The 13,035-nt window shown below is 37.2% G+C and overlaps 1 protein-coding gene and 1 non-coding gene across 3 annotated transcripts in view; one reads left to right on the forward strand and one right to left on the reverse strand.

Moving 5' to 3' along the window:
* ADAM9 (ADAM metallopeptidase domain 9) overlaps positions 1-13,035 on the reverse strand; it is a 117,704-nt gene that overhangs the window by 83,521 nt on the left and 21,148 nt on the right. For both annotated transcript variants that reach the window (XR_012513198.1, XM_003938130.4), the window contains exons 5-11: positions 12,295-12,371; positions 11,108-11,303; positions 9,522-9,587; positions 7,018-7,089; positions 5,180-5,349; positions 2,717-2,798; positions 1,839-1,972 (exon numbers count right to left, since the gene is read on the reverse strand). Coding sequence is in view for 1 of the 2 variants with exons in the window: in XM_003938130.4 (XP_003938179.2) it covers positions 1,839-1,972; positions 2,717-2,798; positions 5,180-5,349; positions 7,018-7,089; positions 9,522-9,587; positions 11,108-11,303; positions 12,295-12,371 (797 nt within the window). In the remaining variant the exon portion in view is untranslated. The remainder of the gene's footprint in view (positions 1-1,838; positions 1,973-2,716; positions 2,799-5,179; positions 5,350-7,017; positions 7,090-9,521; positions 9,588-11,107; positions 11,304-12,294; positions 12,372-13,035) is intronic.
* On the forward strand, positions 9,741-9,809 carry LOC120361567 (small nucleolar RNA SNORD38). The gene has a single exon (XR_005577743.1). It is a non-coding gene; the product is annotated as a small nucleolar RNA SNORD38 (small nucleolar RNA).

Here is a 13,035-nt window from a genome sequence, read left to right on the forward strand (position 1 = left end):
TCTGTGAAAGGCAAGTCAATTTAACTCACTGAGGTATTCCAAATGCTGAGAACAAAGTCTGGCATGTAGTCAGTGCTCAATAAATGTTTGACAAGTTGGTGAATAAAGTATGGGTGCACTCTTCATTGTTTCCAGTACCATACCAAATTCCACTATGGCACTGTTTCACAACATTTCCTCCTTAACTCTGAATGCTTTTTTATTTCAATCTCTTGACTTGTCTCATTGTTCATTACTCATTTCTTATTTCCCTGAATTCACGTCTTTCTCAACTTCACTGCTGGCGAAAGCAAATGCTAAATTTACTTCCCTCTACTACAGGAAATCTTTTACAAACATATGACCTTCCTTACGTACATTATTTTATAAACCATGGATGTTCATAAGTACTATTTTAATTCTTCCACATCTATTTTTGAGCCTAGTATTTGTTCAAAAACTATAAATTCTGCTTGAGTACTTCCCTTTATACTAGCATGTGACTACAATTGTCTTGTCCACACAGATCTTTAGCTGAAAGGCTGGTTGACAGAAGTTTTTATTACACTGTCAGTGCTTCGGAAGCCTGAGAGAGGTGGGAAGGGGGGCATGAACACTTGGGGCCATGGATATTCCCCATGTGAAATCTTCATCTGTTTGTTTGTTTGTTTTGAAACAAGGTGTTACCCTGTTGCCCAGGCTGGGGTACAGTGGCACAATCATTGCTCACTGCAGCATTGAACTCCTGGGCTCAAGTGATCCTCCGGCCTCAACCTCCTGAGTAGCCAGGACTACAGGCATATGCCAACATTTTTTTATTTTATTTATTTATTTTTTTTTAGAGACAGGGTCTTACTCTGTTACCCATGTTAGTCATGAACTCCTGGTCTCAAGTGATCCTTGCAACTCAGCCTCCCTACCATGTCCACCCTGTATTTGTTAAAGATACTATCTCTTGTATCTAATTTTCACTCAGGCTCAGCATCTACACATGTACACACTACTGTTAGGTTCAGCTCTCTACTTAGGACTCCTGCCTTCTAAATTAGGAAGGAACCTCACTGGCATACAATGAATCTGCATTAGAAATCTGTATTTCTGATGTCCAACCACCAAGAGACCTTCTACTATAATTATTTTTTAGCTTCAGGACAGGAAAGAGTTCTAAGATCAGATCACAGACTCTGATTTCCTGGCTTTGAATCCCAGTCAGCAATTTGCATGTGTGACCTCAGTTTCCTCAGCTGCAAATGGAGATAAAGTATGTGTACCTCAATTCACTGATGAGCAGTAAGTGGACAATCTTTTAAAAGCCTGCAATAGTGCCTGTACATAGAAAGAGCTTAATGAATGTTAGTCATTCTCTCTCTTCTCTGTCTTGCCTCCCACATTTATCTCTATAAAACAGGGTTTGTTGATAGAAATATGTCACAATCTCTTCTACTTACAGTGACAATGCAGCACTTTCTCAAAAAGGGATTTGTGAAGAAATTTCTTACACAGTCCTTCAGTGAAATCCAATCCACACTGAATCTAGCAGAAACTCCCCCTAATTTCTACTTCCGATATAAACTTTGCCATGTTCTTATACTCTTTCAGTCTATAATTAGTTTACAGAAGAGTACAGTTACTTACTTATGCCTACATAAGTGTTGCCTTCTAAAAGCTCTCTGGAATTATTTAATACAGACTTCAGCTATACATCGGGTAACAAACCTGCACATGTACCCCCTGAATCTAAAAGGCTGGGAAAAAAAATAGACTTCTCATTGGTGTGTCATGTAATTAATTTCAGGGAACCAGAAATAACATGAATCTACAATACCATATAAAGAAGAAGAAAGAATCCAGGTACTCACGATGTTCCTGAATTCATGATGCAGCTCTTTACTGCACAGGAACAATCTCTTCCATCATCATGATTCATTCCAAGATTATGACCCAACTCATGAGCAACAATAGATGCAAATGTCTCCACAGTGATTTGCCCAAACTGTTCAGACACATGAAGGTAGTGATTAGGTTTCTGAACACAAAGAAAATGTTTTGCTGCTCAGATTATTTTTTCACAAAAGGAAATTTATTCACTACTCTGTTGACAGTCTATACAATAAATCAAGCATCCAATAACTATACATTTCAGTTGAGTAAAAAAGTAACATGAGTCACACACTAATGATGGACACAGATCCTTCAAGCAAGGGATCCACCACTTTAACACCTATAAATTACTCACGATAGTTTATAGGAAAACAAGTTGATGGTTCTAATTTAATTCACTAAAATCTGTTTCCTCACCCATAAAAAGTAAAGAGCTACACTCATAAGTGGGAGTTGAACTATGAGAACACATGAACACACGGAGGGGAACTTCATACACCAGGGCCTGTCGGGAGGTAGGGGGCAAGGAGAGGGAGAGATTTAGGACAAATATGCATAAGGGGCTTAAAACCTAGATGACGGGTTGATAAGTGTAGCAAACACCATGGCACATGTTTACCTACGTAACAAACTTGCATGTTCTGCACATGTATCCCAGAATTTAAAGTAAAATAAAATAATAAATTAAAAAGTAAAGAGCTAGTAGACATAGTACATATTTAAAAATTTGACCCAGTCTCTAGGGAAAGAACATTTATCTATCACTTTAAGGACCAGGGGAGGAAATATACGGTCAATAAATGCTTGATATTGTCCCAATGCAAACATCCAAAGTTAAACATCAAGAACAACGTACCACATTAATCCCGCCTGCGTGGCTCCTTGAACACACTGTTCCCACAAATGCCATTCCTGCAGTTCCACCAAAACCTTTCTTTCTAAATGAAAATGTAAAAGTTATAAAATGCTCTTAGGGAAAAAAAAGGAACACGTTGCTTTTATTGCATGAATAATCTCAACTGGATTGGGAAAACCTATAAAACCTGGCAGAAAAATGACAAAGAAAAATAACATTCTAAAATCAGAATATAATTATACCTTATCTCCTTCTTATTAATTTTTCAGACAAATGAAGACACTTTCTGGATACCAAGACAAATTTGGTTTTTTTTACCTTCTAGATGAAACCTCTCCTTAAATACATTAGGTTTATTTGTTCACATATTTTAGTGAGGAAAGATAGATAATGAACAGAATAAATATGTTTACATGGGCAGCTGCAGGGCAGTGAGCACAGTAAACGTGAAAGTCAGGAGGGGCTGGGAACAGTGGCTTACGTCTGTAATCCCAGCACTTTGGGAGGCTGAGGTGGGCAGATCAACTGGGGTCAGGAGTTTGAGACCAGCCTGGCCAACATCAAGAAACCCCATCTTTACTTAAAAAAAAGAAAAAATATATGAAAATTAGTCAAACATGGTGATGCACACCTGTAATCCCAGCAACTCAGGAGGCTGAGGCAGGAGAATCGCTTGAACCCAGGAGGCTGAGATTGCAGTGAGTCAAGTCTACACCACTGCACTCCAGCCTGGGTGAGAGAGTGAGACTCTGTCTCCAAAAAAGAAAAAAATTCAAGATAGGCCCTGTGTGCCTCCTCAATCACACCCCACATATCTTTACCTCAGCACCTGTTCCCTCTGCCTGGACCTCTCTTCCCCAGTAGTAATATACACCCAGACTCATTCCTTTACCCCCTTCAGGTCTTTACTCAGAAGGCATCTCCCTCACTAGGCATTCCCTGGCCATGTCACCTCAAAAGTCAACCTCATTCCTCCAATGCTTTTATATCTACCTCCCTGTTATTTACCTCCTTACCACTTATCATTGGTTAACATACTACATGTATTTATTTATCTCATTTATGACCAATTTCTTCCACCAGAACATGGACTCCATGAGAGCAGGAATTTTTGCCAGTTTTGTTCACTGCTGTGTCCCAGTGCCTGAGGTATACATCCAATAAATATATTTTAAATGAATGGATAAATCCTTCTCTGGACCACCTGACCAGCCAGGAGAAGATGAGTAGAGGTGCTGACATGAGATTGACAAGGAAACACTCCAGCCACACCACTCTGTAGTGAACTTATAGTGTCCAACATGCATTTATGGACTTAATGCTTCCAAAAAGCTTTTCGGGACCCCATTCTCAACTGTAAACAAACAACTAAAAATCATCAAACATCCGGGAAATGTCTCTAACAGGACAGATGGAGACCACAGAAACGGAGGGGGTTAAGATAGTTTGGTGGGTGTGGTTGGGCAAGGCATGGTGAGCGTGTTTGAAACCTGCTTTTTGGTATTTTGTGAACTAGATGGCATTCTCACCGGTTCGAGGATGTGTCAGTGTCTTAATTTTCCTAAAAATTAAATCCCACATCAAACCCCATCATCAGGAAAATCCAGAAGCCTAGGAACAAAGAGAAGCTCCTGTAAGTTTCCAGTGACAGGGGAAAAAACAGGCCACATGCAAAAGGTCAGGAATCAGAATGTTCCAGACTTCCCAAAAGTAATTCTGGGGCAAAAAAGACAAAAGAGAAATGCCTTCAAAATCGTGAAAAAAAAACAATTTCATGGATAGAATTTTATACCCAGCGTCACACCTATAATTCCAGCACTTTGGGAGGCCGAGACAGGTGGATCACCTGAGGTCAGGAGTTCGAGACCAGCATGGCTAACATGGTGAGACCCCCATCTCTTAAAAATACAAAAATCAGCCAGGCGTGGTGGCTCAGGCCTGTAATCCCAGCTACTCAGGAGGCTGAGGCAGGATAATCACTTCGACCCAGAGGGCAGAGGGTGCAGAACCAAGATCGTGCCACTGTGCTTTGGCCTAGTCAACAGAATAAGACTCTGCCTCAAAAAAAAAAAAGACAAAAGAAACTCAAAGCATGCCTAGAAAATACTGAGTTACTTAGGCCCTAGAAACTCAAATTCTGTTTCGAAACTGGGAAAACATATTTTCTGACACACATAAGGTCAAAATGTTTTCTTTTCATATATCTGTTCACAAAAAGCAACTAGAAAACACACAGTATCAAAATGAGGATGTAAACCCAAGAAAAATGGAGGACATGGGAGCAAGGTGACAGGGAATCCAGACAAAAGAGGTCTCATTATCATAATGCCACATCAAGCTAAGTTTTCTTCGTTTAAATGAATGCCACCAAAACCTCAAGAGAATATAATTCTAATACAAGAAAATAAGCAAAAATTATTTTGATCATTTCATTAATAGTACTTTAAAAGAAAAAACATTTACAGTACTAGCTGTGCACTGTCATGTCTCCGACGTGTGATAAGAAACTTTTCCCGCCACTGCACGAAGTTCCCCAGCACATCACCAGCACCTCCAGCTATGCTGATCTGGTTTCCATTGGTCCAAATCTCCAATCCAACTAGCACAATTCGAATATTTAACATAATATACATCTGGGAAGACAGAAATAAAAGTATAAAGAATGTGAGAAAAATCTTTTAACCACATGAAGTAACACAGCTACTTTAATTAAAACTTACCTGCCTAAAAAAAAAATCTTTCCTCTAATATAACGAGACTCTCCGCCATGCACAGAGAGGCTGAGGTAGGCGGATCACCTGAGATCAGGCGTTCAAGACCAGACTGGCTAATATGGTAAAACCCCATCTCTACTAAAATACAAAAATTAGCTGGGCATGGTGGTACACGCCTGTAATCCCAAATACTTGGGAGGCTGAGGCAGGAGACTTGCTTGAACCTAGGAGGGGGAGATTGCAGTGAGCCAAGATTGTGCCACTGCACTCTAGCCTGGGTAACAAAGCAAGACACCATCTCAAAAAAAAATACAATGAGACTTTAACCTCTCAATAGTCTCAGTTTCCTCAACCATAAAATGATAGTAACAGAGATTCAAAATCCTTATTATCTTCCATTGTAAAATCTGACAAAGTCTGGAAATTAAGTTTTTGGTAAAATGGCTTCTAAAATTTGCCCTGATATAATGCAAGCCCATTCACAGTCCACTATTATCCCACTTAATGTAAATATTCCTATATTTCACTGCAGAAATATCAATGAGTCTGATTACAAGGTGCTATCCCAAAATCCTGTCAGAGGTGTCATATAACACAGAGTGAACCATACTATTTTTCTAAAATTATAATCACAGGTATGTCAGGTTTCAGATAAAGGACTGTGGAACTCATATCTATTTCATAGGGGTACTTTGGGGAGTAAATGGGTTAGTTAAGTCCAAAGCACTTAGTTCAGTGTCTAGCACACTGTAAATATTCAACTGAATGCTATCATCATCATCATCATGCTTGATGCTCATATCAGCTTTGTAGATGAAATTATTTATATCTAATTATTTAATATCTTCCACTGAATGAACTCCAAAATCTCAAACCAAACACACACACACACACACACACACACACACACACACACACTCACACACAAATTAATATCAATATTTTCAGAGTAGAAGGCAGCCTTATCAAAAATAAAATTCACTCAATAAAAATTCAAAGACCTTTTCATAAATGCCAAAGCACCTAAGCCTAGCTACTCTGAAGTTAAAGTAGATGCTAATATGAAATCTCTTGTTTTTCTCAAAGTCTTTCTACACTGATACTTTGCTTTAAACATTAAAAAGAGTTACAAGGCCGGGCGCAGTGGCTCAAGCCTGTAATCCCAGCACTTTGGGAGGCCGAGGCGGGTGGATCACGAGGTCGAGAGATCGAGACCATCCTGGTCAACATGGTGAAACCCCGTCTCTACTAAAAATACAAAAAACTAGCTGGGCGTGGTGGCGCGTGCCTGTAATCCCAGCTACTTAGGAAGCTGAGGCAGGAGAATTGCCTGAGCCCAGGAGGCGGAGGTTGCGGTGAGCCGAGATCGCGCCATTGCACTCCAGCCTGGGTAACAAGAGCGAAACTCCGTCTCAAAAAAAAAAAAAAAAAAAAGAGTTACAAAACAAACCAGAAAGCAGACTCTGAAAGACTGAGTCATTGATTGAGGCCCTGTGATAATCAGAGCTCAAAATGAGACACTTTTTAAGTTCTATTCTGAGACAGAATAGGACAGAATCATCCTGATTGACAGAAAATACAACTTACACTATCCAAGTAGTTTGCCAGGCGAATCATCTCTTCTCTCACAGCAGTCTGATTTCTTCCCATCATGTCATACTAGAAAACCAAAGAAGGAGAATCATTATCACCAAAGTAGATTAAGAATAAAAATGTGAGGCCGGGTACAGTGGCTCATGCCTGTAATCCTAGCACTTCGGGAGGCCCAGGCAAGTGGATCACCTGAGGTCAGGAGTTCAAGACCAGCCTAGTCAATATGGCAAAACCTTGTCTCTACTAAAAATGCGAAAATTAGCCAGACATGTTGGTGGGTGCCTATAATTCCAGCTGCTTGGGAGGCTAAGGCAGGAGAATTGCTTGAACCTGGGGTGGCGGGGAGAGGTTGCAGTGAACCAAGATCCCACAACCTCACTGCAGCCTGGGTGAAAGAGTAAAACTCCATGTCAAAAAAAAAAGAATAAAAATGGGTCTGTAATTTGTTATAATGAAGAATCCAAATATTTCCTCTGAACAAAAAATTGAGGCATTTAGACATTTATCAACACTCCAAATTAAGAAACTGTAGTGATAGGAATAAAAGAAAAACAGGTGAAAGTGTAAAGTAATAATGAAAGAGCACTGAAGTCTTCATTTTCTCCAAATTAGTAGAACTTTAAAACGAATTATCTTCTTAATGTTCCTTTAATTTATTTTAATGCAAAAATATTTTCAAGCATTTCACAAAGGTAGAGTTTTAAGCAATAAAAATGCATAGATTAAAGAATAAAAGACAATCTAAAGAATTTCCTGACCCTTTCACCTCTTAGGCTAATGACATCATCAATAAACCTTTTTTTTTTTAATTTAACAGAGTTTAGTTGAGCAAAGAACGACTGATTCAAGAATTGTGCAACTACCAAACCAGAACAGGTTCAGAGAGACTCTGCACAGCCACATGGTAGAACAAGATTTATGGATACAAAAAAAAAGTGACATAGAAAAAACAGAATTGAGGTACAGAAACAGCCAGACTGGTTACAGATCAGCACTAGTAAACCATTTCTAAACCCTGGGCTAAATTAATAATGCAAGATTAACCAATAATCACTAGTTAAAAAGTCATATATAAATGAAAATATATAACAGTTTAACCATCTTAAGCCAAACAAATATGATTAATTTTTTCTTTGAGACCTGGCTAAACTCAAATGTCTATTTTTGACATTATTTTATATAACCAATTCAGCAAAAGAAAAATTTTCAAAGAACTTATGATTTTGCTCTATGCTAAAAGCACTAATATCAGAATATATCAGATTTCATTAGTTGGGGATCTAATCATGATTCTCCTAAACAAGAAAAAAATTAATTTAATAACATTTAACAGGGCTTGATTGAAATTGAACCATTTTTTTTAACCATTTTCTAACTGTATATAACAAATATATCTGGAAACAGCAATGAAGAAAAACATTTTGAATCTTGGTTTTTGTGACTTATTCAAAACAGTCTACAGAAGCTTTTTACCCACTGCTTGGGGCAGAGTTCACACTTGCTCATATTCCATGTGCTTTCCTTCTACTACTTGAGGGCAATGAACCTATAATGTACAAATCCGAGTCTGTTTCTTAATAATATTTTCTCCAAATTATTTATTTGGGATGGCTTGTCATTTTCCAACCTACATACAACAAGGAATTTTATTGAAATCAAAAAAAAAACCTCGTAACTGTACAGCTTACAAAAAAGAAACTGCCAATCATAGTATAAGTTTCTGCTAATAACTTTTTCACACTAACAACAAAGTTGGAAGTAAAAGTCAAAAACACTTCAATACTCTCTATTTTAAATTACATAGCTGTTTTATCAAATACTCACTTGTACCTCATAAATATGTGAAGTATTATGTATCAATTTTAAAAAGCAACATGAAAATAAATAAATAAATTATACAGCCATTATGTCTAAAACTGATAATCCTATAAATGCCAATAGGGACATGTTACTTCTCTTAGTTAAAGCAAAGCACTTAGTTCTATTTCTTAAGTATAAATAAAGAAAATGCCCTCATGTGATCCTGTACACTGAAATTAATACTATTCCCTTCCAAAGCATGCCAGGACCTGGAGGTTTTCCATCTCTTAAAGTGCAATATAGGTTATCTCAAATTCTAAAAAGCAAAGCAATCTGATTAGCCAAGGAAGCCAAACCTTTTATAGCCATAGCCCATTAAAGTAATCTGAAAAGTTCTCAAGAACCTGATAGGCAGTACAGATTCACCCAAAAAATTTAGCATAAGCAAGTCATCAGCAAGAACAAGAAAAACAAATCATTAAAAAAAGATAAAGTTAAAGGCAGTCACATTTGCTACCTTTAGCTTCTGTTGGTATTCTGGTGTTACTCTGGTGGCATAAGGTTTAAGAGAAAAAAAATTTTAGTTTTAAAATCATCATTTAAGTAAAATACAAACAAACTGTGGTTTATATTTCCTTCATTAGATGCTCACTTATATGCTTTTCATGAAAAAGAAGAAAAACTGTCACCAATCTTACCCTTTCCTTGTCTACAACAATGAGCAGCTCCACATACCGGGTCTGTGGCAAGACAGCTCTTCTTCTCTGTCAAAACACAAACAGCATAAAGGCAAAAGAAAGTTATAAGACTATGGTCACATACAAATCTCTCATCACTATTTCATGTCTGCTAAGAACATGCTTAACATATCCTAGATCAATAAAGTGAAAAATATGTTTTTTGAAATGTTATCTGCTTTTTAGTGATAAAAACTTTGTCCAGTTCTGTTACTGACTTTAAGTAATGATAAACTATGTCTGAGGGGAAAAAAATGTTTTTGAAGTGTTATCTGCTGTTATCTATCTGCACTGATATGAGAAAAATGCTACAGATAAATGGGTTTCTTAAGTTTACAAAGCAGAATTACCAATTTTCTAAAATTAAAACTACACACACACACACATGCACACGCGCACACACACACACACACACACACACACTTTAATGAAAAATCCCATTACTACAATGAGAGATAAAGAAAACATATACACTAATATCCCAGAGCATAAGTTAGAAAAAGGTTGCCATTTTCAAAAACAACTAGTTTTATCATTTTACAAAAATTCATGCAAAGTACAATAAGTAAAATTTTTAATGTTTTCCATTGTTTAAAGTTAAAAAGAACAGTCCAACAGTCAAATGAGTGGATAGCAGGAGAGGCAATAAAAATAATGGCATAAACTAGTATGAGTTAATTAAAAATATGCTTCTTTCATGGCAGCAACATCATCTCTTATGTGGAAAGGTACAGTCCCTGCAACTGAAGTTGATCTAGTCCTAGAACCATTTCAGTCTAAGAGACCCATGTCAAGAGTATATCATGAAATGCTATAGCAGTCTCCAAAGAGGGATGAGAGTGTCGTTAAAACATATCTGAAGTCATTAAAGTCCTAAAGGTATATCTTTCTCTTTCTTTAATCCAGGATTCAAGAATCACCATTCGAGTTGTCTAAGAGGTATGTAAATAAAAAGTCTATTTGCACTGGGCACGGTGGCTTACGCCTGTAATCCCAGCACTTTGGGAAGCTGAGGTGGGAGGATTACTTGATGCCAGGAGTTCAAGACCAGCCTGGGTAACATAATGAGACCTCATCTCTACAAAAATGTTTTTAAATTAGCCAGGCATGGTGGGTGGCACACACCTGTAGTACCAGCTACTGGGAGGCTGAGGCAGAAGGATTGCTTGAACCCAGGAGGTCAAGGCCACAGTGAGCCATGATCACACCACTGCACTCCAGCCTGGACCACAGAGCAAGACCCTGCCTCAAAAAAAAAAAAAAAAAGGATAGTGTAATAGACCAATATGTAGCAATACTAAATAGGATAACTGTTGCAGACGTAAGACCTAGCTTCCAAAACCCACAGAATCTAAACCGTGCTTAACTTGGTAGCAGGAACTGTATATTGCTCATATTTTCATCCCCTAGTACCTATCACAACGTCTGGCATATATTTGGCAAAATTAAGAAAAGAAAACACTACTCAAAGTATTAGTTTCATGAATAAATACATGATTTTTCTAAAATGGTAGTCTGAGCCATTAAGAATTATGTTATTTCCTTACTCGAAGTAGCTGAGTCATGCTGGGAAACTCTTCCTCTTCATCCTTTGTGGTTTCTTTCTCTATATCCTTGTTGGAAACTCCACATTTCAGAGGCTCTTTGTGGATATCATCCATTCGGTAAATGATGTGCTCAAAATGAGAGCTGTTCTGCAGGGGTTCAATCCCATAACTCGCATTCTCTAAATGCAGCAATCCTCTGAATGTTGCATTACACATATACAAATTTTAAGAAAAAGAAAATACACAAGGAATCAGAAAACCTAAGTTCAAGTCCTGCTTCTTAAATATGTACGTAGGCGTAGCATGACATAGGGAAAAAAATAGAGGCTTTAGAATCAGACAGATGGGGCTGGGGTGGACCTAAATTGAAAGCTCAGTTACGTAGCAGCATCACTGCCGTTAAGTTACTCAACCTCCCTGAATGATCTACGGGAACTGGAAGGCACTACAAAGTGGTGGCTAAGAATGTAGCATCTGAAACAGAGAACCAGAGTTTGAATTCCAAATGTTTTCTATTAGCTGCAGGACTCTCAGTGAGGTATTTAACCTCTGCCTTGGTTTACACTCTGCATAGGATTGTTCTGAAAACAAAATTACTTAATAAGCACAAAACACACAGAATATATTGCCTGGTCCACAGTAACCATTAAATAAGTGTTCGTACTTAAATGAAGATAATCATATCCATTTATCAGTTCCATCAATCATACAATCAACCAACTAGCACATTGCCATGACCTCAAGGAATGTAATTTTAGTACTATAATAACTTAATTTGAAGTGTAATATAAGTTATCTGAACCTCAGTTTGCTCACCTAAATATGGAGATAATGAGCTCTTATTCACCGTCATAATGAGACTTAAATACAAGTCTCAAATAATACAAAGTGAAAATTTTATAAATATAAAGTGCTACAGAAATTTAAAGTATATTTTATTTTAAATAGTAAAAATTATTTAGTGGTCTCAAAACAAATTTCCTCTTTACATATTAAAACTAATCAACTATAATACTTTCTTAAATAAACATGCCAAGGATATCTGAAACACAGCTATAAAAATGTTCAGTAACATCAAAGTAAATCCCAATTTTGCTAAGTGCCCACAATGATTTAATCTGGAGACAGAAATAGGAAAAAGGATAAGACATAGGGAAAAGAAAAAAAAGATACAGGAAATTGCTTACCTGAGTCCAAAACAGTCGCTAAGAGCAATGGATGAATTATAAACTCCCTCCACATAGCCCCGATAATGACAATGATTCTAAATGGAAAATACTGTATTATCTTCAAATATTGCTATATTGCTGAAAATCATCAAAGAAATTACAGAGCTAACAAAATACTTGAGGCCACTCAACTAAAAAGTTTTATTTATATTATTGGCATCTCATAGTATCACATGGCATTCTTCAGACCATCTGCAAATTATCTCCTACCACCCTACAAGTACACAAATGTTTAGGCAGAATTCCAGGGGATACAAGGTACAAACAGCTCTGCCTCACTGACCTTTCAGCCTAGGAGCAGAACAACATGCATTATGTCATCTTTAACATTTTAAATCACAGTCAATCCAAAAAGCCAACAGCAGCTGGCTGACAACTCACTAAAACTGTGTTTGTATAAAATGGTCCTGTGGAAGACACTGAATGATGCTTTATAAACTTTAACCTTCAGCAATAGAGTCCCTAGGCAGAAGTATGTAAATTTTTCAGTGAAACCTAATTTCATTTTATGGACAAAAGTATATGTCATTATATTTGACAATCTGGCCATGTTTAAAAAAAATCAAAATATCAAAGTTTTAATTTGTATTTGAAATCTACAATCACACTTTCATCTACCTGAACAATATTAAATAACCAAAAAATAAGTGAAACTCCATCTGTCTTATTTGACATTTTTCAAACACCCAGCATAACAAC

Source organism: Saimiri boliviensis, chromosome 13 (genome assembly GCF_048565385.1).
Source record: "Saimiri boliviensis isolate mSaiBol1 chromosome 13, mSaiBol1.pri, whole genome shotgun sequence".
NCBI lineage: Eukaryota > Metazoa > Chordata > Mammalia > Primates > Cebidae > Saimiri > Saimiri boliviensis.